This window comes from Lynx rufus, unplaced genomic scaffold (genome assembly GCF_022079265.1).
Source record: "Lynx rufus isolate CCGP_SWC_20201006 ecotype Redwood Valley unplaced genomic scaffold, mLynRuf1.p SCAF_1, whole genome shotgun sequence".
Lineage (NCBI taxonomy): Eukaryota > Metazoa > Chordata > Mammalia > Carnivora > Felidae > Lynx > Lynx rufus.
In genome coordinates this window covers 206,628,492-206,654,906 of record NW_025814823.1, presented here as the reverse complement: position 1 = coordinate 206,654,906, position 26,415 = coordinate 206,628,492, and the positions used below count along the sequence as shown (strand labels likewise).

Sequence of the window (26,415 nt, the reverse complement as noted above, 5' to 3'; positions counted from 1 at the left end):
TACCATTAGCCTTCTAGTTTACCAGTGAGCAGAGGCACTGAAGTTAGGAAAATCACACTAACAAATGGCAGCCAAGCTCCAGGAACCATACTCTTAATAGATCCCTAAAGTACAGAGCTCTGTCATTTCAGATCTTGTGTCAGGAAGCCCAATATCGGTTTCTATCAGCAGGGGCTCCTGTACAACTGACTGTAAGCTGTGATCTGAAGTATGAATTAGGAGCTAAAGAGAAAATCAAGAGGGCAAGACTTAGCTAGTATCCTGGCAAAGCATTATAGGGTGCAGTAAAGTAAGGTTAGCGAGGCACTGAAGATCATGAACATCCTCCACAGGTCAAGTTGCAATCAATGAAAGCTGTAAGTTAGACAGTACTTGACCACTCTATTTTATGGTGACTGTTCGAACACTCGTGCTCCACTTAATCTTCTCTGCTGTCACTCCAACTAAGTTGGCCTTGTCACATTTCAAATAACGGACAATAAACCACCAGAGCTGGGAAAGCATGGTAAAAAATTTCAGAGCACTTTAACACAGAAAGATCAATGATCATTTGAGGGTTACAAAAATTCTACTGGGGACCTTATTTATCATTGCCTTTTGTCCACAAATCCACGTTTACATATTTCACTTTCCTTTACTTTCTATTCAATCCACTGCGTTTGCATATGGCTCTACAGACTTTCTCTTAACCCACCCCACTCAAGTGTTTTTTGGACTGCCACCTAGCAAGTAGCTTCAGGTATTCAGTTAGCTGGCCACCTCAAATAACACATAAGCCTGTATACTAGACACCAACCAAGCGTTTTGGAGACTCGATGAGCTAACATCACCTTTCCAAAACTCATTCAACACCCGTCCTTCATGTTCTCACTGGTACTCCAAATCCTATCACATAGGAATAATGACCACTCTCCAATCATTAGACTATAGCAGATAAAGGCTACTAAAAGCAGTTATGCTTTCTCATTTACTCTAACATTTTAAATATCCATGTATGTCACATGAGCTCTGCTGTGCTAACTCATACTTTCTTTCCATTATCTTCCAGTGTTGTCTGCTTGAAGACAACCCAGGTCAAAACTAGTGCCCCAGAACAGTAACTTAACAAGTAACTCTAATATTAAGTTGTCCTATCCCCAATCCTACAGTAATTCACTGATACAAGGCAATTAAAAATACCTTAACACACCACATATTTTTTAAAACCAGAACATTTATTGTGTGACTAATCGTTGAAATCCTTAAGATGAACTGGATGCTGCAACAGCTGCCCTCTTGGGTTTAGGCGTTGTTCCTTCACGGAATCCATGCCTGCGTAATGTTAAAAACAAAACCATTACTTCAGCAACTCCAATATTTACATTTCAACTTTCAGATTGAATACAGATAAATACAGATTTAAATGAGCTTATCTCAGTTGAATGCTGAAATCAGTATCAAATTCATATGTTCAGACATTTATTTTTACAACATCATGGATAAGCTGCAACATTTTATTTACTACTTCTGCATCAAATCACCCATTTTAAGCATATACTTAACTGCAATTGGAAAAAAGGTCAACAATTTATTTGGTTGTACTGATCACTGGGCCAGTACTTCTTTCCAGATTAAGAGCCCTAAGGTTATTTGTGAAAATGTGTCCCTAGGCTATTGGGCAGTATCCTTTAACCAAGGTAAAAAAGGAGCAGGTTTAATGGCGGATATTTTCTAAACTGCTTAACTTTTAATATGCATACACACTAAGGCAATTAAAAATACCTTAGCACACCACATATTTTTTAAAACCAGAACATTTATTGTGTGACTAATCGTTGAAATCCTTAAGATGAACTGGATGCTGCAACAGCTGTAGTTATCCCCCTTTTAAAGACTTCTGATCAGTTCATGCTCTTAAACTGACATTAAACTAGCAGACCACTCAATACTAAGCCCACACTACTATATAATGCTTTTAAGGGCAAAGAAAGGTCATCTCAGCACACGAACACAAACACACGTAAGCGTGTGGTGTTTACAAAGCCTCAAAATTCCTTGTTATCTTTTAAAACTAGAAAATCTGGAATTGAGGGGGCAAAGGCCAGGGATTCTCCAACAAAGAATGATCTTAGTTGAGACCTAAGACACCTTAAAAGATGCCGTTAAAATGCAGTTTCTCTGAAAGTCCAGGTTGGAGCTGAAATTCTGCATTCTAACTCTAAAGCCTGGCTTTGACAAGACAGAAAGGTATCTTTCATTCTATACTAATGCAATAACTATGACAGTTTTCTATAGCAGATTTGCTCAAAGCCACAGAAGTGAAGGCCTGACCCCAGGCCACATTCACCACTACTGTCATGACAAATTTTGGTGAGAAAGATGTAGATTATCCCTGGTATTATTACATTTGAGGGAGTCTAGCTCAAATCACTCTACACGTTTATAGCTTATACTATTGCTCACTGAAAGATTAACAAAATGCAGATTAACTGATCTGAGGTTTACAGTGGCAGCAAAAAAACAAACAAAAAAAACCTTCCAATGAGTCATTCCCACCAACCAGGGTAGTATCCCTAGTTTACAGTAGATAAAGAGGTTCTTGTTTAAGCTCACAGAACCAATTACGATAGAAACACAAAAACTGTACCTGAATCTGCGGTATACAATTTTTAGGTGCCTCATTCGACCGGTCCCAGTGGTATTTCTTCTTTTAGCCTTGGCACTCCAGTTATCTAAAACATAAATTCAGGTCAGGTTCTAACTGGTTTTTCCTACACACGTTGTACGCACTGTCGGTCAATATACTTTAAAAAGTGCCTTGTTTTTTAAATCCACCTCGTCCACATACAGATGCACTTTTACGTTAAGTACCAAGTACTGCCCAAAGCCATGCCCACTTAGGTACAACGCAAACAGACTATTAACATCCCTTCCAACAGCTAATACAGTTGTGTTGAAACATCAATCAACTTACACTTTCTCTTTCGCTTGGCAGGATAGCCACATTTGCCACAGGTCGACTTCTGAAGGTGGTAGGCCTTCGAGCCACAGCGGCGGCACAACGTGTGCGTCTTATTGCGACGCTTTCCAAACGATGACGTCCCCTTCGTCTGCAAAGGGGATGAACGATTCGGAGATCTAATAATTTCTATATGAGTTCCGATGTTTTCAGGATAAGAAAATTAACTCTTTAAGATTTTTAAAGACAATCTACGGCTGAAACTGCAGCGGAAGCTTCTAACTTTTTAAATGCTAAATTAACTACCAGCATTTCACGTTACCTAAAGCATTCTACAAGGGTTGCTGTATTTTGAAATCAGCTACGGTTTTTTTTAAAAGAAAAAACAAGTCGCAAGACGAAATAAGGTGATGGTTTTCCTACGTATTCCGACCCCCAAAATCTAAGAGTTCCTGCCAGGTCTCCCCTTCAATGAATTCCTTTGCTTACAGAGCCAAACACTCCCAAAACATGCTGCTTTTTCCAGTTCTCATCCGATGACAGGGCTGTGGGAGTTCCCCCAAAATCAAAGGGAGCAAGGGACCGAGAGTGGCGCCTGCTCCACGGATGCAGACTGAGTACCCCAGTTACAGTTAGGAGCCATTCTACTGGCCCCGTTGCTGCCCACCCGCTCCCCTTATCAGGAGCCTTGCCGGCCCCCTAAGGATGGCAAGGAGGACAACGCAGAGGATGAGGATGGAAGGCGATTCCATGAACCCTTGGAAAAAACTCACCATCTTGTTTCCGCAACCGAGACCAAAGAGGCCGGAAAAGAAGGCACTTCCGCTATATGGTGGCTCAGAAGCTTCCGCCCAGGAAAGTACTTCCGGCGGGACCGGTGCACCGTTCTCAAACGCCCGTAGCGCAGTGTGGGTGGGTCTAGAGGAGGATCCAGAGCCAGGCGGGGCCAATAAGGGTTTCAGGGCCGGGTGGCGGGAGGGCTCACAGCTTCCTGGTGTCCGAATGGGCGTGACTTCGCTGGACCCGCCTTGGCCGAGAGCAACGTTCACGCCAGACCTGCGTTCTTTGTGCGCCTGCTCCCGCTCTTCCACTTTCTCGGGTTCTCAGGGTTGTGGCCACACCGCAGATTTCAGTGGGGAACCTAGGGGTGCCCGTGCTGACCCTGCGCTACCGGCGTGAGGTGTTGGGTTCGGGATGGGACTGGAATCCCCAGCTGGGAGAAACTAGCGCTTCTGGCTAGACGCTCTTGGCTGAGCCGGTTCTTCCCTAGAGGTCGTCAGCGGTACGGAGAACACGGACCGGCCTCGGAAGAGCTGGGTTCCGAATCTAAAAACAAAGGCGAATCATGTTTTTTTCTAGCTGTAGTAATTAGTGGCAAGTATTTTGATCTAAAATTATATTGTGTCAAGGGAACCTGTAGATGTAGTTTCCTGCACCCTGATGTGAGGAAATCTGATTTGGCCCCTTTAGGTAGGGCCTGGCAGTCTGTACTTAAGCACTTTTATTATTTAAAAAACATTTTTTAAGAGAGCACGTGAGGGTGGGGGAGAGGGGCAGAGGCAGGGAGAGAGAGAATCCCCAGCAGGCTCAGCTCAGGGCCCAACCTGGAGCGTGGTCCTACTACTCTGGGATCATGACCTTAACCGAAATCAGTATTTTGTTGCTCAACAGACTGAGCCATTCAGGCACCACTAATTTGTTTCGTTTTAAGCCTCTTAAGTTTGTAGGAACTTATTAGAACCGTAGTAAGAAACAGCACCTAATGCAGAAAGTTCCTGGAATTGCAGTTTAGTCTGGGCACTTAAATGTTGGCCTCCTCTTTATCCCTTGGCTGCTGACCCCTCATCCCCGATCTGCCACTATCTCGAGGACAGAGACTGCCCTGTGAACATTTTTATTCCCAGTCCCTAGAAAAGAGTCTAGTACTTCTACAGCGACTGTTAACCTGTTCAAATTAAATGTCTGATTTCTAGAGTTCATTTTGTTCTGCTAGCAGTTATTCCATTACCTTTGCTAATATCTCACAAGTGACAGCCACTGAGGTGGCTCTAATGCCGTGGAGACCTACGTAAGCAAACAAATCTAAGCCCGTAAATGCCTCCACGTTGGGAAAGCAAAACATTAAGGAGAGGGTGCCTGGCAGTCAGAGCACGCGACTCTTGGTCTCAGGGTCTTGAGTGGGGCGTAGAGAGGACTTAAATAAACAACGAACCAAACAAAAAACAAACACAAAACCACTAAGGACAACCAATTAAAACTAACTAGGCTTAAAGTTACACCCAATCAAGTCCTTGCCTTTCTTTGCTTCTGCACTTTCTGTTTTCCCAGGCTCTTGAAGTCTGAGACTCCTAACCACTTCTGGTTTGACACTGCCCTATTAGAATTCACTTTTGCTCAAACTCTTCAAAATTTAAATATGCCTCAGTTTATCTTTTAACAGCCCCTTGTGATTACATTGGCCCCACCAGATAACTTCCTTAGCTCAAGATCAGCTGATTAGCAACCTTAATTACATCTGCAACCTTAATTGTCCTTTGCCATGTAACCTAACATATTTATAGGTTGTGTTAATAAGGACATAGACACGGGGGGGGGGGGTGGCATTCTGCCTAGCACAGGTGTCTGAATAAGTGAGATTAGAAAAGGTAGGGCAGGTGGCAACCACTGAGGAACCAAAGCAGTATGACTGGCACTGTGTGAGATTCTTTTTTTACTCTCCCAGTTGTAGACAGGGAAAGTGAAATATTTTTGCTCTTTGATGTAAAGTAGTTGTTTTTGGTGTGCTTGATTCCATGCTATTTCGGTCCTAGTCAGGTTAACCCTTAGCTCTGCAAAGCCGATTCAGAACCTCCAGGTTCCTGTCCAAATGCCATGTTTAGGTCAGGAGTAAATGAACTTCTGAAACATGATATATGCTGCTACCTAGGTATTTGCTCTATGACATGTTGCCTTTCAGCAGAGAATGATGGAGACTGCGTAAACACTGCATCCATGATTCTGGTACAATCCAAGGCTCTTGACCACCAGAACTTGGCACTAGCTCTCCTTTTCCCCCCCACCTATAGTAAATGAAATTACTGCTGACTTTTCTTTCTATTTTTTTAAAAAAAAATGTTTATTTTTGAGAGAGAGAGATTGTGACCAGGGGAGGGGCAGAGAGAAAGGGAGACACAGAATCCCAAGCCCAAGCAGGCTCTGTACTGTCAGCACAGAGACCAACATGGGGCTCAAAGTCATGAACCGTGAGATCATGACCTGAACCGAAATCAAGAGCTGTCGACGCTCAACTGACTGAGCTACCCAGGTACACATTCAACTTTTAAAAAGAGTGTCTTGCTGCGTATAATCTTTTGGGACTTAAAGTTTTCCCTTAATATATGGTTATCTTCTGGGTCACTGAAGGTCATTCTTTTTGAATGGTGTATACTGTTAATGCAACACTAGAGTTTATCCAGTATCCTGTTGATAGTTATTTAAATTGTTTTGTTTTCAGGTTCTTGTGAACTACATACCTATAAATAAAAACCACCCAGGTAGTTTTTTTAGAAAAATCAAAATGAAGTCTGCTAATAAAAACAAAAACTATGAAATATTAAAATAAACAGGAGTGTTTAAAGTAGAAAGTATGAATCCCCCTGTCATCATATCCTCAGAGTTAACCAGTGTTACCATTGGGCTATCTCTCTCCTGACTGTGTTCTTTTAAATCTATATCTGCATATGCATATAATATATGTATGCTATGCACATTTTAATTTTTTAAACAAAAATGGGATCTTAACTTGCTATCTTTCATAATGGTATATCATGGGTATTACTAGCTGTCAATATGTATAACTCACTTCATCCTTTTTACTTATTTATGTATTTATTTTTTGTTAAGTAAACTCTGTCCCCACTGTAGGGATCAGGATCGTGATCCTGGGATCAAGAGTCGCATGCTCTACTAAGCCTGACAGATGCCCTGCTTTCGTCCTTGTAAGCTGTTCTTTTCTGTTTCACTGTTGATGTATCAACATTTATTCCACAAATGCCCACTTTATTTAAATCTTGGTTATTTAAAATTTTTCTGCTATTATAAATAATGCTGTCATGAAGATTCTTACACATGTATCTTTGGGCATTTGTCTGATTATTTCCTTAAGAAATTTTCTAGAAGTGAAATTGCTGAGTTGAAAGGTATAAATTTGTATTATTTTTTACTTTTAAAGTGTTTATATGTTTTGAGAGAGTGTGTGTGTGTGTATGTGTGTGTGTGTGTGTGTGTGTAAGCAGGGGAGGAGCAGAGAGAGGGAGAGAGAGAATCCCAAGCAGGCTCCATGCCCAGCACAGAACCTGATGACATGAGGCTCAGGAACTGAGATCATGATCTCGGCTGAGATCAAAAGTCAGACACTTAACCGACTGAGCCACCCAGGCACCCCTTAATTTGTATTTTTATCTATCAGCATTTATTTATTGCTGCATATTGCAGGATTTCTCTCCAGAAAGAATTAATCAATTCATTCTTATCACGAATAGAGCTCCGAGCAGGGAATACCTAGTCCAAACTAAATTTCAGGAGAGACTTCTCAGAGGAATTGACACTGGGGCTGAGTCAAAATGAGACTGAGTCAAGTGAGCAAAAGAGCAGATAAATAATCTATAGGGAGCCAGGCCTGGCTGGGTTTAGGGCTGGCTCCACCCCCCACCCCCCACTTGTTTGTACTTGCCCTCTCCAATGCTAGATATCTTTGACCTGTTTAATCTTTGCTGAATAGAATTACTCTTTTTCATTTTTTTTAACCTGTATTTATTTACTATTGGAACGGTTTCAAAATCCATTTCCTGGTCTAGAGGACACAGGAACAATGGCTGCCAGGAGTGTTCCTTCAGAGATCATAGAAAAAGAACGAAAAAAGTTACTTGAAATCCTCCAACAGGATCCTGATTCTGTCTTAGATTCGTTAACCTCTCGGGGGCTGATTTCTGAGGAAGAGTATGAGACTCTGGAGAATGTTACAGATCCCCTGAAGAAAAGTCGAAAGCTGTTAATTTTGGTACAGAAAAGGGGAGAGGTGAGCTGTCAGCGTTTTCTCAAGTGTTTACTTAGTACTTTTCCAGAGTCAGCTACTGTTGGTGGCTTACAAAACGGTAAGTTGGATTTCTGTACTTTTTTGGGGGGTAAGAGTAAGAGTGACAAGGCAGATTCCCTGAAAAAAGAACATTATTGTCTTTTGTTTTCATTTGTCTTTCTCCTGGAGATAATTTTCACTAGCATATGAAAAAGGGGAAAAGTGTCCAGGATTTTAAAAGCAGGGAACAATGTATTTTATTGGTTTAGGGGATTGATAAGTTTTTGTTCAAACTGTATCCAAAACTTGCGGTTTTTTAGTGCTAATATAAACTGCTTATTATTCAATAAGTAAATTCATGGATATTTTACAACCCCAAGACCAAATGCTGCATCTTTCACTTAGTATAGCCATTTTGGAAATATCAGAAACATGATTTTGTAGCACACCTATATGGTGGATCAGTAACTTCATTTTTTTTCTGTGATAAGAATACCTGCAGAAGCCTACTCTTCTGAAACAATTCAAATGCTAATTCTTCAATGTTTAAAGATAAGTAGTGGCAGATGAGGGAGTAATTCTTCCAGAATGGATTTTTTAGTGACTCTGTACATTACTACCAGAGACAGATGTAGCTCCTTTTTCTAAAAATCTAAAAAATATTGAAGATTATTTCAAGAGGTATTAGAGAGGTAGAGGTTCAGCCAAAAAGGTTCATGTTAACAGTCTGTAATGTAGGACAAGACCCATGTGCTGAGAGAAATAGATATTATTATTTCTAGAACTTACTATTCCAAATTAGAGCTATTTGCTTCCCAATTAGAAATTATTAGGATCAGATTTCATCAGCAATGGCCCTAGGAAATCTGACTTGGTTTTGGGTCACAGTAAATCCACAAGTCAGCACTATTCATAGGATTCAAATTTTCTGTTTCACTCATGGACTCTTTGAGTTTGCTATGAAGAGCCAAACTTTTGAGCAAGGTAGGAATGTGATCTGATTTTTTTCCAGTGAGAAAAAGAATGACAATTGACTTGTTATTTGTCTGGGAGATGCTAGGTATTCTTATCCTCCAGTTTTGAAATAAAGAAGAGAGATGATGCTTCGAGGTCTTTTTGTTAATTTGAAAAAACAAAATACCCCCCCCCCCAACTTTCTTGTGCTTTTCAGAATTTTTAAAACATAAGAATATAGAACCTCTTCAAGCTATCGGGATAAGCAAGAATTCAGAAGATGTTTTTTCCTCTGGAGAGAAACAGCCCGAGAATCCTGAAATCACAGTGTCCTTCAAAGAGAAAGAACACCTGGATATGGGAATTTCTGAGTGCTTCAGGGACACGAAAACTACTTATAAGGAAGCTGCTTGGTCCTCAAGGGAAAATGAGGAGGAATACAACACACCAAAAGGCATATTGCCACATTTAGTTGAGAACGTTAAATATGAAATTCCAGCAACCATTGAGTATTTACAGGATGGACAGAGATACGAGGAGCCAGATGATTCTTTGTACTTAGGAAAAGAGGAATATTTTGAATCTGTTGGACACTCTGAAGATGGAGAAACCTCTGTGGAAGAAGAGGATTATAATGACTCAGAGCACGGTGTTTATGATGGCGAAGAGGGCGCTGCATATTCAGAGACCACACAGTTCTCTGATGAAGAACAGAGTTATGAGGATTCCGAAACTGGTATGTCATTCGCAGCGGAGGAGGAGAAAAGGATGGAAGGTATGGCCATACTATGTGGTAGTTGGGCCACAACTTATTTTTAGGTTTCCACAACACAATGGGGAGAAGGGGTAAGGAAAGGCACCAGAAAAGCAGCTACTCAGAAACTCCTTATGCCTCTCTAATTTGGAATTTCCTTATGGGTGGGTTTGACAGAGAGGAAGACCTAGGCCCTACAAAATGATGGACAATATAAGCAAAAATAAATACTGACTGTCAGCTTACAGGTTTCTGCAGTCACCTCCATGGTACATATAAGTTGCTAACCACTAACTTTGCTCAAATTAAGCCTCAAATTAAGCCTCTTAAGTCATTTCAGTGCCTTTGTGACCAGTCAGAGGGATATGGAGATTATGGGCCTAACTACTGAAGTGAAAATCAGAGAGGAGCTTATAATAATTGGATAAGATCCCAAAATATTGGTACTTGGCTTGATCCAGTCATAAATTATCATCTTGATAAGGGAAATTATATTGGTATCTTGAATTGGAATATTTCTGAATGAAAATTCAAAATGTTGGAAATGCTTCATTTGGAGAGATATTGTCTATGAAAATAAGTATCACCAACTTCTGAGCAGAGAAGGGAAAGAAACATAGCTATTGTCTCACACTCAGTCCAAATCGTGGGGATCCATCATCCAGTTCTAGGTAGGAGAGGAGTAATGTCCTCCTCATCACACCTTGTATTAGTTTGCTACTGCTGCTGTAACAAAGTGCCACAAAGGAGGTAGCTTAAACAATAAACAACAGAAATGTGGCATCTCAGTTTGGAGGCCAGAAGTCTGAAATCAAGGTTGGTTACTTCTGAAGGCTGTAGAGAAGAATCTGTTCCTAGTTTCTGGCAGTTTGTTGGACATCTTTGGCATTCTTTGGCTTGTAAAAATATCCCTCTCGTCTGCATTCATAGTTGTCTCCCTGGGTGCATTTCTCTAGGTCCCTAGGTCTCTAGGTTCTCTAGGGGTGCATTTCCCCTTTTTATAAAGACATTAGTCATATTGGATCAGGGCTCACCCTAATACTTCATCTTTACTAATTATATCTGCAATGACCCTATTTCCAAATAATATCACGGAGGCATTGGGGGTTAGGAATTCAACATAGGAATTTGAGGGATACATAATTTAACCTACAACACAATTCTTTTTTTTTTTTCTTTTCAAATTTTTATTTGAATTGTAGTAAGTTAACATACAATGTAATATTGGTTTCAGGAGTAGAATTCAGTGATTCATCAGTTACATTCAGCACTCAGTGCTCATTACAACAAGTGCCCTACTAATAATATCCATCTCCCACCTAGCCCATCCCCTGCCCACTTCCCTCCATCAACACTCAATTTGTTCTCTATTGTTAAGAGTCTCTTGTGGTTTGTTTCCCTCTCTCTTTTTTATTTTTTATTTTCTCCCCTCCCATATGTTCATCTGTTTTGTTTCTTAAATTCCACATATGAGTGAAATTATATGGTATTTGTGTTTCTCTGAATGACTTATTTCGTTTAGCATAATACACTCTAGCTCCATCCGTGTCATTGCAAATTACAGTATTTCATTCTTTTTTCTTTAATTAAAATATTTTAGTGTTTATTTCTTTTTGAGAGAGAGACAGAGAGACAGAGCATGAATGGGGGAGGGGCAAAGAGAGAGAGAGGGAGACACAGAATCCAAAGCAGGCTCCAGGCTTTGAGCTGTCAGCACAGAGCACCATGTGGGGCTTAAACTCATGAACCACGAGATCATGACCTGAGTTGAAGTCGGACACTTAACCTACTGAGCCACCCATATACCCCAAGAGTTCATTCTTTTTAATGGCTGAGTAATATTCCATTTATAACACAATTCTTGTTCCACCCTCATACCTTCCCAATCCATAGTCATTTTTAGGCCTCATTTTTTTTAAGTTTATTTATTTATTTTGAGAGAGAGAGAGAGCATGAGCATGAGCATGGGATGGGCAGAGAGAGAGGGAGAGAGAGAATCCCAAGCAGGCTCTGCACTGCTGGCATGGAACCTGACACGGGGCTCTATCTCACAAACTGAGATCAAGACCTGAGCCAAAATCAAAAGTCAGATGCTTAAATGACTGAGCCACCCAGGTGCCCTAGGCCTCATTCTTAATTTTTAAAATTTATTTACATATTTCACTTATTGTATAGGGTTGACTTAATTATTCACTGCATAGTATCATCATTATACTGTGAAAAGCCCCATGTCTTTTTATTCCCTTTTTTCTTTATTCCCCATTCCCCTTATTCTATAGGTAACATTCTAATATTATGATGTGTTTCTTGCATGTTACTGTTTACCTGGTATGATCTTCTTTTCTATGTCAGTTATTTAGTGTAATAATAGAGCTTATCAAAATTCAGTTGCTTAAAACAATAAGTGTGTGTTATTATTCATGTGTCTGTAGTTGGCTGGGCAGTTCCTCTGGTCTTTCCTGAGTTTTCTCATGTGTCTGTGGTCAGCTGGCTATAGACTAGTCTGTCGTCTTCTGACAGTCTAGTCTGGACTTATTCTCGGACTAGATGGGGCATATTCTTATGGAGAGGACCCAGGAGTATGAGAGAAGGCAAGAGGGAGAGAGAGAAAGAGACAGAAGAGAAGGCTTAGATTTAGTACTATCATGCCATCTGAATTAGTTTCCTAGGGCTGAAGAAAGCACTACACAAGGGTAGCTTAGGACAATGGGAGATTTATTGTCTCATAGTTATGGAGGCCAGAGGTCTGAAACCAAGGTGTTAGCAGGGTCAAGGGCTCTCTGCAGGCATTAGGGAAAGAGCTGTTCCAGTACTCTCTAGTTTCTGGTAGCCTCAGTTATTTCCTGGCTTTAAATGCCCATCTTCTCTCTGTGTGTCTTCAATCACTTTCCCTCTGTGCATGTCTCTGTTTTCAAATTTCCCCTTTTTGTAAGGACACCAGTCATACTTCATGGGAGCTCACCCTAATGACCTCATTTTAATTTGACCTCTTTAAAGATTTTGTTTACAAATAAGGCCACATTCTGAGGTACTGGGGACTTCAACACAATTTTTTTTTTGGGGGGGGAGCACAATTCAACCCATAACACCATCACTTTTGCCACATTCTGTTGGCCAGAGTATGTCACACAAAGACAGTTGTGACATACTCAAGAGTTGGGGAAAACAGATTCAAGAGTTGGGGAAAAACAGATACCACTTCTTACAAAGTAATATTGCAGAAATCCAAAATATATCCAGAAAGCCATTAATTGGGGCTATTTTTTGCAATTAATCTAACACCTTTAGTAAAACATGTCAAGGAAAGTTTCAGTAATAATGTAGTTCTGACTTGCAATGTAATTCTAGTAGCTAACCAATCCAGTCTAGTTGGCTGGAGGCATGAGGCTAACTCTTTTTCCTCTGTAATATTTGTTTGTCTATGCAGCTAGGAACTCAAAAAAAAATCCAAATGTATCTGATTCAAAGGAGAAACATCATTATGTTTTTTGTTATGTTAAATTTCATGACAAAAAAAATCACAGTGTCAAATCTAAGTCTCAGGAAGGCTTATGGTGTTGCTTTGTGTGCTCTGCACTGTATAAGGTCAACTTGTGTATAGACTATAGCAATCAGCTCCCTTCCCTTCCAGCTTACAATTGAGTTCATCCAGTGCCAGGAACCCATATATTTACCGTTTCCTGTGCCCTTTCTTCCTGAAGATCTAAGATTTAATGTGATGTTTCCGTTTAGCCTGAAGAATTTTTATTTATTATTACTATTTTTAAATTTCTTTTAGTGTAGGTCCATTAGTGGGAAATTCTCTTATTTTTTGCTTATTGAGAAATGTTTTTATTTTGCCTTCATTCCAGAAGGATATTTTTGCTAGATATTGAATTATAGATTGACAGGTTTTCTGCCTTCAGCACTTTATGGATGCCATTCCTGTCTTTTGGCTTCCATTGTTTCTGATGCTAAGTCTACAGTTATTTTATCATTGTTCCCTGTAAGTGTTATTTTTTTATTTAAAAAAAAATTTTTTTAGCAGTTGACTCTTACATAGTTAGATATGATTTTCTTTGTTTTTATCCCCCTTAGGATTTGCAGAATCTGTAAAAAATTTTTTAACCAAATTTGGAAAATCTTCAGCCATTATTTATCTAAATATATATTTCTGTCCCACTTGTTCCCTCCTCTCTTTCTGACACTTCAAGTACATATATGTTAAAGTTTTTATTACTCTTCCATGGGTTCTAAGGCTTTATACATTGGACTCAAATTCAAGAATTTCCCTTCAGTAGGTGGCAGCTAAAATCATTTCTTTTTGCCTTAGCTGGGGTATTTTCATAAATTTTAAGTTTACAAACATATATTGGGTTCTAGATATTATTGCTTCTTAACTTTTTTTCTTTTTATCCATTTTTGTGCTTGTTGATTGTATCATTGTTGCTCTGTATAATATTTGTTTACTCTGTTGCTTCTGGGTATGGTATCCAGATGAGCTCTGTAGTAGTCAGGAAAGACTAACAAGTCCTTACCTTGTCAGTACTTGGCCTGGGCTGTGTGGGTACCAGTTTTTGTGCTGAAGAAACAGAGGATTGTTGTCCAAAGGCAGAATAGGTGATAGGCAAGAGCAGGACCTAAAAGCTTTCCTGAAACCTAGCCTCTCACTGCCTCCCCTGGGAACCCTTTTTACTAGCCCCAACTCCTCCCTTACCTTCTTAGCCCAACACATATTCCACTTGAAGCAACTTTTAGACTGTCCAAGGATTTCTTAGTTATCTTTGTTAATCCTTGAAATCCATACCTTTCTCTCACTTCTGTTGTTTCTTACCAGGCTAATTTTATAGGGGATCCAAGAAGCTTATGCTCGTTTGCCAGGAGTAAATACTACCAGGAGTAAAAAAAAGTGCTCTCTGACCTTCTTTCTCTAAGCACTATCTCTGTATTCCCAAGAAGTGGTTAGGAGGTATTTTAGGAATTGGGAGATTAAGAGAAAGTAGGTACAGCACATAAATTCTGAGGAAACTTTAATGGACATAAAATCTTTCATTTCTCCAAACTGTAACAAGAGATACATTTAAGAAAGAAATCAGGAGCACCTGGGTGGCTCAGTCAGTTAAGGGTCGAGCTTTGGCTCAGGTCATGATCTTGGGGTTTGTGAGTTTGAGCCAGTGTCAGGCTCTGTGATGACAGCTCAGAGCCTGCAGCCTGGTTCGGATTCTCTGTCTCTCTGTCTCTCTCTCTGCCCTCCCCACTCATCCTCTGTCTCTCTCTCAAAAATAAATAAACGTTAAAAAAAGAAATTAAAAACCAGAAAGAAAGAGAAAGAGAAAGAGAAAGCAAGAAAGCAAGAAAGCAAGAAAGAAAAAGAAACCAGTATCGGGGTGCCTGGGTGGCTCAGTCAGTTAAGCAGCAGACTCTTGATTTCGGCTCATGTCATAATCTCACCGTTCTTGAGTTCAAGCCCTGCATCTGGCTCTGTGCTCACAGCATGGAGCCTACTTTGAATCCTCTGTCTCCCTCTTTCTGCCCCTCCCCTGTACACACTCTCTCTGAAAAATAAACAAACATTAAAAAATATTAAAAAAACAAATCAGTATCATCCTAGAGAATTCCTCATACACGTGTGCATATCATGGAATATTAGCAAGGTTTTTCATCATTGCATACAAACATTAGCCAAAAAATTGGAAAACCTAAATGACCATCAGTAGACAATGGTTAAATAAGTAATGGTCCATCCAAATCATGAAGTACGATGGATTAGCTAAAAATGAATTAAGTCAATCTGTGTATGAACTGACTTAGAAGAATTTGCAAAGAATACCATTAAGTGAAACGAAGTCGAAGAATCATTTGTTTAGGATAATATGATTTATGTAAAAATAAAATAGCATCCACTGAACCAAATGATATATTTCTCTGTGTTCATGCATTACCTATATACTTGCATAGAAAAAGGACGGGAAGCAAATATATGTAACATATTGGCATCTCTTAGAAGGAAAATGGAATTGGCAGACTGGCAAAAAGGAACTTTCACTATATTTGTATCGTTCCATCTTCTTACAATGAAAAAGTCAATTACTCACTTAATTTTAAAAGTCAGTGAAGGTAGCTTAGATTCTGAATGTGACATTCACTGAGTATCTTTTTCCCTACAGAAAGAAAAAAGGTATTTAAAGATGTCCTGTCATGTTTGAACATGGATAGGAGCAGAAAGCTTCTGCCAGATGTTGTTAAACAATTCTCCTTAGATCGAGGATGTATGTGGACACCTGAGACTCCAGGAGACTTAGCCTGGAATTTCCTGATGAAAGTTCAAGCGCTGGATGTCACGGCCAGAGATACAATCCTCAGACACAAGGTTCTGGGTGAGGGTAACAAAGAGGAACTGCTGACTGGAGTAGAGAATTTGGAAATTAGAGACATACAAACCATTAATCCCTTGGATGTTCTTTGTGCATCTATGCTCTGTTCAGACAGCTCGTTGCAACGCGAGGTCATGTCAAATATGTATCAGTGCCGGTTTGCTCTTCCCCTGCTCCTGCCAGATGCAGAAAACAACAAAAGCATCTTAATGCTGGGGGCCATGAAGGGCATTGTGAAGAAGTGGTCAGCACAATCTTCAGGAGGGCCTACAGGGGATACAGAAAAGTGCCTGACTCTCATGAAGATGCCTGTCATCTCTTTTGTGCGCCTAGGATACTGTAGCTTCTCCAAGTCCAGAATCCTCAACACACTGCTTGTCTCTGACCAACTAAAATCACCCAAAATCTTTCTCCATCAGGATTTTACTGGCTCAATGTTTCCCCGGCAGATCTCTGACGGCCTGGTAGAGATAATGTGGCATTTTCCTGATAGCAATGGTCTAATGGAAAATCCTAGTGTTTTCCAAAAGCCTGTTGCTCTGGCCAACCTTCGTGGAGATCTAGAAAGTTTTTGGACACAGTTTGGTTTCTTGGTGGAAGTTTCCTCAGCTGTGTTTTTTTTCACTGACTACCTAGGTGAGAAGGAGTGGGACTTGCTAATGTTTTTAGGAGAAGCTGCCACCGAGAGATTCTACTTTGTCCTCAGTCCCCAGGCCCAGGAGAGTGAAGAGACACAGCTTTTCCAGACGACTCTGAAGTTGAAGCCATCACAGCTACTGTTTTGGAAGGGGGAGGCACCTGGGGAGAGAGGGAAGAATATTGAGGGTCTTCAAGCTGCTCTCCAGGAAGTGATGTCCTCTTCACTCAGATGTGTGTCTGTGGAGGACATGGGCTCCCTGGCCAGGGAGTTGGGAATCCAGGTAGACCAAGACTTTGAGAATGTTCAGGGGATTCAAACTCCCCCTAGTGAAAATTTGTCTGGAACAGCTAAAGATGAGAGACAACAAAGACCCAGTCAGTCAGAAAGCTCATGTGAAAGCCCAGCTGTGATGCCTGGAGAATCTGGGGCTAGCCAGAATCTCCAGAATTTCTACCTCCTCCCAGGATTCGTGCCTCGTCTGGAAAACTGTCCTTTACCAACCAGAATTGGAGGGAACTTTAGCCACGTTTCTTTGAAAGCCCCCTGGGTTACAGGCTCCCACTTTTGGTCAGAGCAGAGGTCTAAGTGGTTCCGTCCCTGGCCCTTTCAGAAAACAAGGGCCTATGGTCGAGGTAAAAGTTTTGGGTTTCGGTACTTCCAGCCCCAGAGATTTTATTCACCTGAAAGATTCACGAAATTTTCAAGAACTGCTTTGGGACATCCTATGACTAAAACAATTGGAGGACTACCAAGACCTGTGTCTCAGCATGTACACGCCTGGTCCAGGAGACCACAGACAACAGGAGCTCTTGAAAGGTCTGGGGTAGTGGTCTCCCAGGTAGGTCACTCCCACTCCCTGGGTCTGCAGCCAGCAGAAGCAGCTGGGAAGCCACAGCTTAAGCAAGGTTACCCCCATAGAACACAGCCACCAAGGGCACCTGGGAAACCTATGAAAACAACATCCCATATTGAAGGTTTTTACCCTCAGGCCTTTCAACCAGCAGGAGCCACAAAAAAACCTTTAAGGCCTGCCTCTCATCAAGGAGCCAAACTGAAGACACAGGTTGGGCCTTTAAATCCAGCCTTCCAAAGGTCCAGTAGCAAATGTTTACCCAGCTCTCAGTTCAAACCCAGTCAGCCCAAGCCATCCCAGGTCAAACACTCTCAACCTGTGCCCTCTCAACCCAAACCCACTCAAACAAAACCCACTGAGTGCCACCCCTCCCACGCTAAACCTTGTCCACCCAAACCCACTCAGCCCAAACCATGCCCATCCCAGTCCTCCCAGTGTAAACCTTCTCAGCCCAGGGCCACTCAACCCAAGTCATCTAAGACTAGTCCTGCACAGGCTAAGGCATACCATGCAAGAGCAGGGCCCAAGAAGGCTGGGAAACATTAAAGTGCTTACTCTAGAGACCTATGAAACATATCCTTAACCCAGACCATTGCTATCATGTGGTAACCTAAAGAAGAGTGGTAGTCATGGTAAGAGACCACTATTATTAGCATGACACAGAAAAAGAAAAGATATACACAACCTAAACGGTATCATTAAAACATTTGTAAGAATGATTTTTTCCAACAGGAAAAATATGAAACAATTAAGAGTAGAATCGAGGAGTAAATAAATGAACTAAATCCAACCTTGAGTATTAGGTGATATATAACCTGAATCCGAGGAATGGGGCTGTTGAGACCACCCCATAAAATAAGGCTCAGGCTGCCTGATTGTTGCAACAAAAATTGCTCTAAATGCTGGCTGCTCCAGAGGTGTCTTGGTCAAAAGTTTGTGGTCAATATCAGCCACTAAGCAGATAACCTTGTTTGTTTGGGGGATGTTTAAATCAACTTACTTGTGATAATAGTTCCAATTTGCTTGGATAATATAACTCTCTCATTTGACCCTTACATATAGAAATAATGAACTAACAACCAATGATATAAATTATTTTGCATTAACTTGGGTATGATTTGACTATGTTTTATACTTAAAATGTTTGTAATAGTTAAGATAATTTGGCTTATTAGAGGATCTTATACATTGTCCTCAAGATTCCAACTTAAAATGTATACTTGAGTTTTTAGAGTTGTGACTTTTTAAGTTGAAAAGATTAAGATAGGTTTACAAAGCTTGTAAAAAGCATTGCAATGTTTAACAGAACTTAAGATTTACAAAATTTACAATTTTAATTCATTGGATTCATTATTATCCTAAACATACAGGTAAATTCTGCTAATTAGAAGGATAAGTAAAAGGAATGTATTAAATTTAGAATATTTAGGGGCGCCTGGGTGGCGCAGTCGGTTAAGCGTCCGACTTCAGCCAGGTCACGATCTCGCGGTCTGTGAGTTCGAGCCCCGCGTCAGGCTCTGGGCTGATGGCTCGGAGCCTGGAGCCTGTTTCCGATTCTGTGTCTCCCTCTCTCTCTGCCCCTCCCCTGTTCATGCTCTGTCTCTCTCTGTCCCAAAAATAAATAAAAAAAAAGTTGAAAAAAAAATTAAAAAAAAAATTTAGAATATTTAAGCAAAGTTTAATTGTAAATGACATCAAATATTATTAAAAGGTCACTTTAAAGATTCATGTTAAAATTCACTAGATGTAGAAATAAAATAATAAGATTTGTAAATTGGATTAAGACCTCTGGTTTTTGGATTTTGATTTTTAAAAAATTAATACTAATTTTTAAGTACTAAAATAACCCTGCTTGTCTTTCCTGGGTTTTTTTTTTTTTTTTTCTTTTTTGCCTTCAAGGACACCAAGGGAAAAAAATCATATTGATGCATAGTTAAGAAATGATCTTTAAAAAGGAATAACTAATCTCTGAGAACATTCTCATACTATAATAGGTATCCTTCATTTGTGCCTGTTTTAAGCAATTAATATTGAGTATTTAGAGGGTGCTAAATCTCTAAAGGTTATTGAAAGGATGAGGAAAGAAGGGACTATGCATGTAGATTTTTCTATTTGTCTTTTCAAGAGAAAAAGCATAACTATCATGACTACAAAATCTTTGATGTTAAAGTGGAGCTTCTCAATGAAAATAATCTTTTTGTTGTTTAAACTTTTGAAATGAGCAATATTAGTGATGTTTTAAAAATGTTTTTCTGAACATTTCTTCAAGATTAGTTATTGGAGGAGAGAACTTGTTGGGCTCTTTGTCACCAACAGATTCTGTGTCAGTTTGGGTCATGACCATACATATGTGGTTCATTCAAATCGGACACCTTTCGGAGAGTTTAATAATGGGACTATTTATAAAGGGCTGGACAAGAGGTATAAACAGTTTAAAAGAGAGGGCAGCACACTGGATGTGAGTGTGAGGCACATTGTCACCCCACGATCTGAAGGGAGAGAGGGGGTCAGTGCTTTCTCCAGTCAGAAGAGCTGTGTAGGAAGGGTCTTGGGTCTGGCTGGTTGAGGGGGACAGCAGGCTACAGTGACCCACAGGGAGTGATTCCAGGGAATAAATATTTACTCCACACCCGATCTGATGGTGCATCCCCTTGGCCAAAGCCAACCAGAAACCAGGAAACAAGGAACCCGCTTAGCCAGTTCATGTTGATCAGTTCTTAGGGTTCAGAGCAAGGTGGAGAGTGAACCTGGAGGGGCAAACAGATGGCACTTAACAGATTTCTCCCTTTCCATTTCATTCTTCCTTCCTTTTCTCTTTTCTCCCTTCTTCCTTCTCTTGCACTTATTTATTGAGCATATATTATGTGTAAGGCATTGGAGCAGGAACTGAGGAGACGTGGAAAGAGAATGAGAAATCCTACTATAGTTGTGAGACCCTATAAGTCTGTTTCCTCTTTATTATAAAACTATAAGCTCATTGGGGTGCCTGGGTGGCTCAGTCAGTTGAGCGTCCGACTCCTGATTTCAGCTCAAGTCATGATCCCAGGGTTGTGGGATCGAGCCCTTCATCGGACTCTGTGCTGAGCATGGAACCTACTTAAGATTATCTTCCTCTTGGGAAATACATATCAAAACCACAATGAGATACCACCTCTCACCTGTCAGAATGGCTAAAATTAACCACTCGAGAAACTACAGATGTTGGTGAGGACGCAGAAAAGTGGAACTCTTTTGCACTGTTGGTGGGAATGCAAACTGGTGCAGCCACTCTGGAAAACAGTATGGAGTTTCTTCACAAAATTAAAAATAGAGCTACCCTACGAGCCAGCAATTGCACTACTAGGCATTTATCCAAGGGATACAAAAATGCTGATTCAAAGAGGCATATGCCCCCCCCCCAATGTTTATAGCAGCACTATCAACAATAGCCAAATTATGGAAAGAGCCCAAATGCCCATCGACTGACAAATGGATAAAGAAGATGTAGTATATATACACAATGGAATATTACTCGGAGATCAAAAAGAATGAAATCTTGCCATTTGCAACAACGTGGATGGAAATGGAGGGTATTATGCTAAGTGAAATAAGTCAGAGAAAGATACCATATGATTTCACTCATGAGGACTTTAAGAAACAAAACAGATGGACATAGGGGAAGGAAAGGAAAATAAGATAAAAACAGAGCGGGAGGCAAACCATAAGAGACTGTTAAATACAGAGAACAAACTGAGGGTTGCTGGAGGGGAGGTGGGTGGGGGGATGGGCTAAAGGGTGATGGGCACTTGGGAGCACACTTGTGATGAGCACTGGACATTATATGTAAGTGACGAATCACTAAATTCTACTCCTGAAACCATTATTACACTATATGTTAACTAACTTGGATTTAAATAAAAATAAAAAAAAAGATTCTCTCTCCCTCTGCCCCTCTCCCCCTCTCACTCTTGTGCTCTGTCTCTAAAATAAATAAAATGAAAAAAAACCCACAAAAAACCTATAAGCTAATTATATATAGTTTTGAAAATGCAAAAATAGACAAAGGAATATTAAAAATAGTCTGCAGTCTCTTAACTCAGAGGGTAATGTAGCCCTCTGACTCACTAATAAGATTTTCATAAATTTTTTCTATTTGTGTATATTTATAGACAGCACTCAGTTACATATTCAAGTCTATGCTATGGTTGAATGTGGCAAAATCAAATAAGGGAATAGTCTAGTTTGTTTTGGGACAGGCAGTATAAGTATAGTCTGTTTTGGGACAGGCAGTATAAATAGTATAAAATATTGGTTTTCCAGACTTAAGAAAGTCTGAATTCAGGACATGAAATATAGTTAAAGGGCATCTTTGTATAATGCATAAGTTCAAGTGTTATAAGTCAAATGTGCAAAAATTCAGAACCACTTGTTTATATGTGCGTCATTTACTAAATTGAGAGCATTCAATTTGTACTTGGCTTTTTTTGTTGTTGCTATTAGCAGATTGAAGAGTCTACCCAATGACGCCTCTTTCAACACCTGAAAATCCTTTCTTAAACACCTTAAGTCAATTTACATTTTTTACAAGAAAACCAATAAAGATTACCTTTTTTAAAAAACATTGAAAAAGTGTGTTCTTTGTTGAGATGCTGGAAAGGAGTATATTCCAATGTCATACAAAGTCTGGCCATAGGGACAAAGCTGCCTCATAAATCACACTAGCCTCATAAATCTGTGTTTTACCTACATGCATGGTGACCTTCTGCATTTCTTTATGTCTTAGAATTTTTTATAGTCTCCTTCTTGCTAAGGTATAGCTCCCTTTCTGATGTTTGCTATATAGGGTCCATGTAAGCAAAGTGTCTGTTGGGGAAGATAAACATGACACTGACTGCCAAGGATTTAGAAATCTGATTTAATGGGTGCTTCTAAGTGGTAATTGCTTAAGGGTAGTTCTTAGTGTTTGTTAGGGTAAAGCCTGAGTAAGTTGTGATAGCAAAGGCAAGGCAAAAAATATAGTGGCTTAAATAATATGGGAGCTAATTTTTCTTTCGTGTATATAACAATACAGTCTGTCTAAGCTGATGGAGCAGCTCTTCTCCACAGGGCTCATCAAGAACTAAGTTCCTACCACCTCGTTACTCCATTTCTTTGGACATTGTCCTTTTCTGTATGATTGAAGTCACTCTCGTTACCTTGATGCAATTCACAGAATGTGAGAAAAGCCATATTCCAGAGAGTAGCCTGACTTAAGTTAGGGATGATTTGAAATTGTGCACTGTCTTTCAATCACATTCCATTGGCCCACACTTGGTCATATGGCCACATGTAGCTGGAAAGGAGGCTGGGAAATGCAGTCACCAGGTGGGTGGCCATGCATCCAGGAAGAAGAGAAGAAGCAGCACTTTGCCTAAATATCACAGAATATCAAGAACATCAGAGGCCCAGGGGCACCTGGGTGGCTCCATCGGCAGAGCATCTGATTTCAGCCTAGGTCATGATCTCGCTGTTCCCAAGTTCGAGCCCTGTGTTGGGCTCTGTGCTGACAGCTCAGAGCCTGGAGCCTACTTCAGATTCTGTGTCTCCCTCTTTCTCTCTGCCCCTCCCCCACTCATGCTCTGTTTCTCTCTCTCTCAAAAATAAATAAAAACCTTAAAAACTTTTAAATAAAATAAGGTTGCTACTGTGATCTGGGTATTGTCTGCTCCTGATCCTAAATTATACACAAGGGCCATAATGTTTTCTATTATTCTATAATAGAAATACAAACTAGACTATTCCCTTATCCCAGGTATTAGCATTCTTCACACTCTTTTGGCAAGTTTCCTTAAATTCAGAAGTAGTGATTGTATAACATGAGCATGCATAACAATCACCCAACGTGGTTGTTAAAATTGTGTATTACAGGGGTGCCTGGGTGGCTCAGTCGGTTACGCGTCCTACTTCGGCTCAGGTCATGATCTCTCGATCCGTGAGTTCGAGCCCCGCGTCAGGCTCTGTGCTGACAGCTCAGAGCCTGGAGCCTGTTTCAGATTGTGTGTCTCCCTCTCTCTCTGGCCTTCCCCCACTCATGCTCTGTCTCTCTCTGTCTCAAAAAAAAAAAATAAACGTTAAAAATAATAATAATAATAATAATAATAAAATTGTGTATTACAGATTGGCTCAGTAAATCTGGGGTAAGCCTGAGGAATGGCCTTTTAACAGGAACTCCCACTGAGGCAGAAGATCCTGGGGTCACATTCTGAAAAACCCAGAGAGGGCCCAGGCTGCAAACCTGTTTTCAGGTGCTCAGAGAAAGAAATTTTCATCTGGACCAGGAATCCAGTCTGGGGTAATTTCCCTTCATTTATCATTCTCATTAAATTCATTGTTCATCTCCTGCTGGAAAATTGTGCACTTAAGAGCTGTTGGAAGGAGGTGATAATGAGGTAAAAAGTTTTAGCCATTTAAGATTAGGACTGTTCTGTTCTACCTATAGGTTTCTATATCCAACACTTCACATTTTGTCTGCAAGTTTTGTACCTGATTAAATTTAAAAATGTCCTTTTACTTTTCAAAATGTGCTTCTCTCTCTTTGCTGCATGGCTAAGACATGACTTTTTTTCGCATCAAGCCTCGGTCCTTTCTTCCTCTTGCCCAATGTCACCAGTATAGATCATATTATTCTTTCACTAATGGCAAAGTGACTTTGCTAGGGATTAATGCAGATGATTTTGGGCTTGGGTCTTGATTTGACACTCCCATGTCTCTAGGCCTCACAAACTAGATAAACTTCTCCGGGATGGCAGAAGCAGAGAGAAAGGAGAATAGTCAAGATACTGAGATGTTGTGTGTGTGTCCCCCAGACTGGTCCTTGCTCCCTACCCCCAGTTCTTGGCAAATTCCTCACTCCCACCTCTGGGCCCCGCGGATGAGCAATACAACCCAAAGAGAGATTTGAATACTGTGTACCTTTAATGTCTGTCCCACTTTTCACGACTGGATTGGGTTAAGGGATGAGGTAAGAGAGGAGGAAAAACTATTAATAAAAAAGCATATTAATTAGTACTTCAAATCCCATCCCAACAGGAACAGAGCGCCAGGAGGAGGACCGGATGGAGGAGAGTCAAGAGGGGTGTGGTTTAAACCCTGGCTGGGGTGTGTTTCCAGAGGACAGCGCGGTCTGTCTTGGGCATTTTATCAAATCGGGGCCAATTTCCTTGCTTTTAGACTGGACCTACTTTGGATGCTTTTAAGAAGATCAGGAATGAGATGAAAGTTTCAGAAGCTAAGAGGAAGACCTGTCAAAGATTATTCTGCTATCCCAATCATACTGAAAACTACCCGAAGAACTGCCCATATAGTTTCGGTCCTGGGCAGCCATGGGGTGTGCTGCTCGGTTGTCCGCTCACCGCGGATCCACCTGTGCTGTCTGAGGGTCCACTGCAGGATTCCCCAAAGCACACGCGGGCCGGCTGCTCTCAGCCAGTGACTCTGCAGGGCAGGGGAGCTAGAGCCGGGCGGGTCCTCCCCACGCGGGGGCGCTCCAGCGGGCCACCTCTGTCCGCTCTGGGCTCTGAGACTTTCTCTGAGCTGCACCGTGGTCTGATGCTCTCCCCCCACCCTGCCCCAACTGCTGCCCCCAACCAAGTCCTGCTCCCTCGTTTTGCCTTCCAGATGTCAGACCTGCAGGGTGGTGGGACACCCTTCTTGCCCACTCCTGCTCTTATCTCCCTTTTGCTTCGCAGGCTTTCCCTGCGCTTGAATGCTATCTTAGCCTATGTGTCGTGAAGGACTTGAACTGCCGCAAGTTCTTTGTGAAAAATGTTTCTTCTTTTTTACAAGTGTCTGTTTGGTCGTGGGCTCACCTACTCCCCCCTCAACTCTTGTATGAGAAAGCAGACCTGTTGAATTTTGTCCCTAGTGTTGAGAGCTTACTTCAAAGAGGGAAAAAATGCTTTGACTCTTTTTAATTATCTTTTTTAGGTTGGACATACTGATTTTGAACGCAGAATTTTTTGCAAGAGCTTTGAAAAAGCTTAAAGATAACAAAAAATCATTCACAATTTGCTATTCTCTTTTGTAGCTCACAAGAAAGAAGAAAAACAGCATAGTAATATGATGGGTGCCAGCATGTTGCTTCAGGTCTGTGGGATCTCTTCCAGTGGTGGCTAATAGTGTCAAATACCTCAGCAAGACCAGTAAGGTAAGAACTGAGACATGTGCCCTTGCCTTGTGTGCTTGGTGTCAGTTCAGTTTTAGGGAGATAAAGGCACAGAAGCCAGGCTGAACAGGGTCAAGGTGTTAATGGAAAGTGAGGAAGTGGACACTTCAGGAAATTTGATTGAGAAGCAAAGTGCTTTACTTATTTGGCCAAGAAGAGCCTTTCTTCTTCTCATCCTCTTCCCTCCTTCTCCCCCTTCCTTCTTCCCATACTTTCCTTTTTTTTTTCTTTCCCCCTTATTTTCTTCTGATCCATCTTCCTTTTTGTTTTGTTTTGTTTGCATCCAAGTTAACATAGTATTGGTAAAGATTTCAGACACTGTTGGAAATACATGATGTTGGAAGTTCCTTGTAATGCCACCCTCTGGAAAGCAGGAGTTCTCAATTCTGGTTGCATATTAGAATCATCCAGGGAGATTTTTTTTTTTAAGTTTATTTATTTATTTTGCGAGAGCAGGTGAGAGCAGGGGAGGGGCAGAGAGAGGGAGAGACAGAATCCCAAGCACGAGGCGTTCAAACTCACAAACCGTGAGATCATGACCTGACTGAGATCAAAGAGTCGGTCACTTAACCAGCTGAGCCCCCCAGGGGCCTCTAGGGAGACTTATTTTTAAAGCCTGATGCCAAGCCCACAGCCCATGTCAAAGACATGGCACCCAGGTATGAACATTCTTTAAGGCTTTCTAGGT

The 26,415-nt window shown here is 40.9% G+C and overlaps 2 protein-coding genes and 1 non-coding gene across 5 annotated transcripts; 1 reads left to right on the top strand and 2 right to left on the bottom strand.

The window, feature by feature from the left end:
• Positions 1-1,195: 1,195 nt before the first annotated feature.
• Positions 1,196-3,867, bottom strand: RPL37 (ribosomal protein L37). Its single transcript, XM_047093127.1, has 4 exons — positions 3,712-3,867; positions 2,954-3,089; positions 2,627-2,711; positions 1,196-1,311 (listed from the first exon to the last, which is right to left on the bottom strand). The coding sequence occupies exons 1-4, from the start codon at positions 3,712-3,714 to the stop codon at positions 1,242-1,244; spliced, it is 294 nt and encodes a 97-aa protein (XP_046949083.1). The 5' UTR covers positions 3,715-3,867; the 3' UTR covers positions 1,196-1,241.
• Positions 1,406-1,485, bottom strand: LOC124523656 (small nucleolar RNA SNORD72). The gene has a single exon (XR_006965068.1). It is a non-coding gene; the product is annotated as a small nucleolar RNA SNORD72 (small nucleolar RNA).
• Positions 3,868-6,196: 2,329 nt separating the features above from the next.
• Positions 6,197-19,030, top strand: CARD6 (caspase recruitment domain family member 6). 3 transcript variants are annotated; one of them, XM_047093119.1, is made up of 5 exons: positions 6,203-6,242; positions 6,842-6,915; positions 7,879-8,070; positions 9,163-9,720; positions 15,846-19,030. In XM_047093119.1, exons 2-5 carry the CDS (start codon positions 6,897-6,899, stop codon positions 18,089-18,091), a joined length of 3,015 nt encoding a protein of 1,004 aa, XP_046949075.1. In that variant the 5' UTR covers positions 6,203-6,242; positions 6,842-6,896; the 3' UTR covers positions 18,092-19,030. The 3 variants fall into 3 exon arrangements, with proteins under 3 accessions (XP_046949074.1, XP_046949075.1, XP_046949073.1); XM_047093118.1 differs by having other exon boundaries at positions 6,197-6,915; XM_047093117.1 differs by lacking the exons at positions 6,203-6,242; positions 6,842-6,915 and having other exon boundaries at positions 7,363-8,070.
• The last annotated feature ends 7,385 nt before the right edge of the window (positions 19,031-26,415 follow it).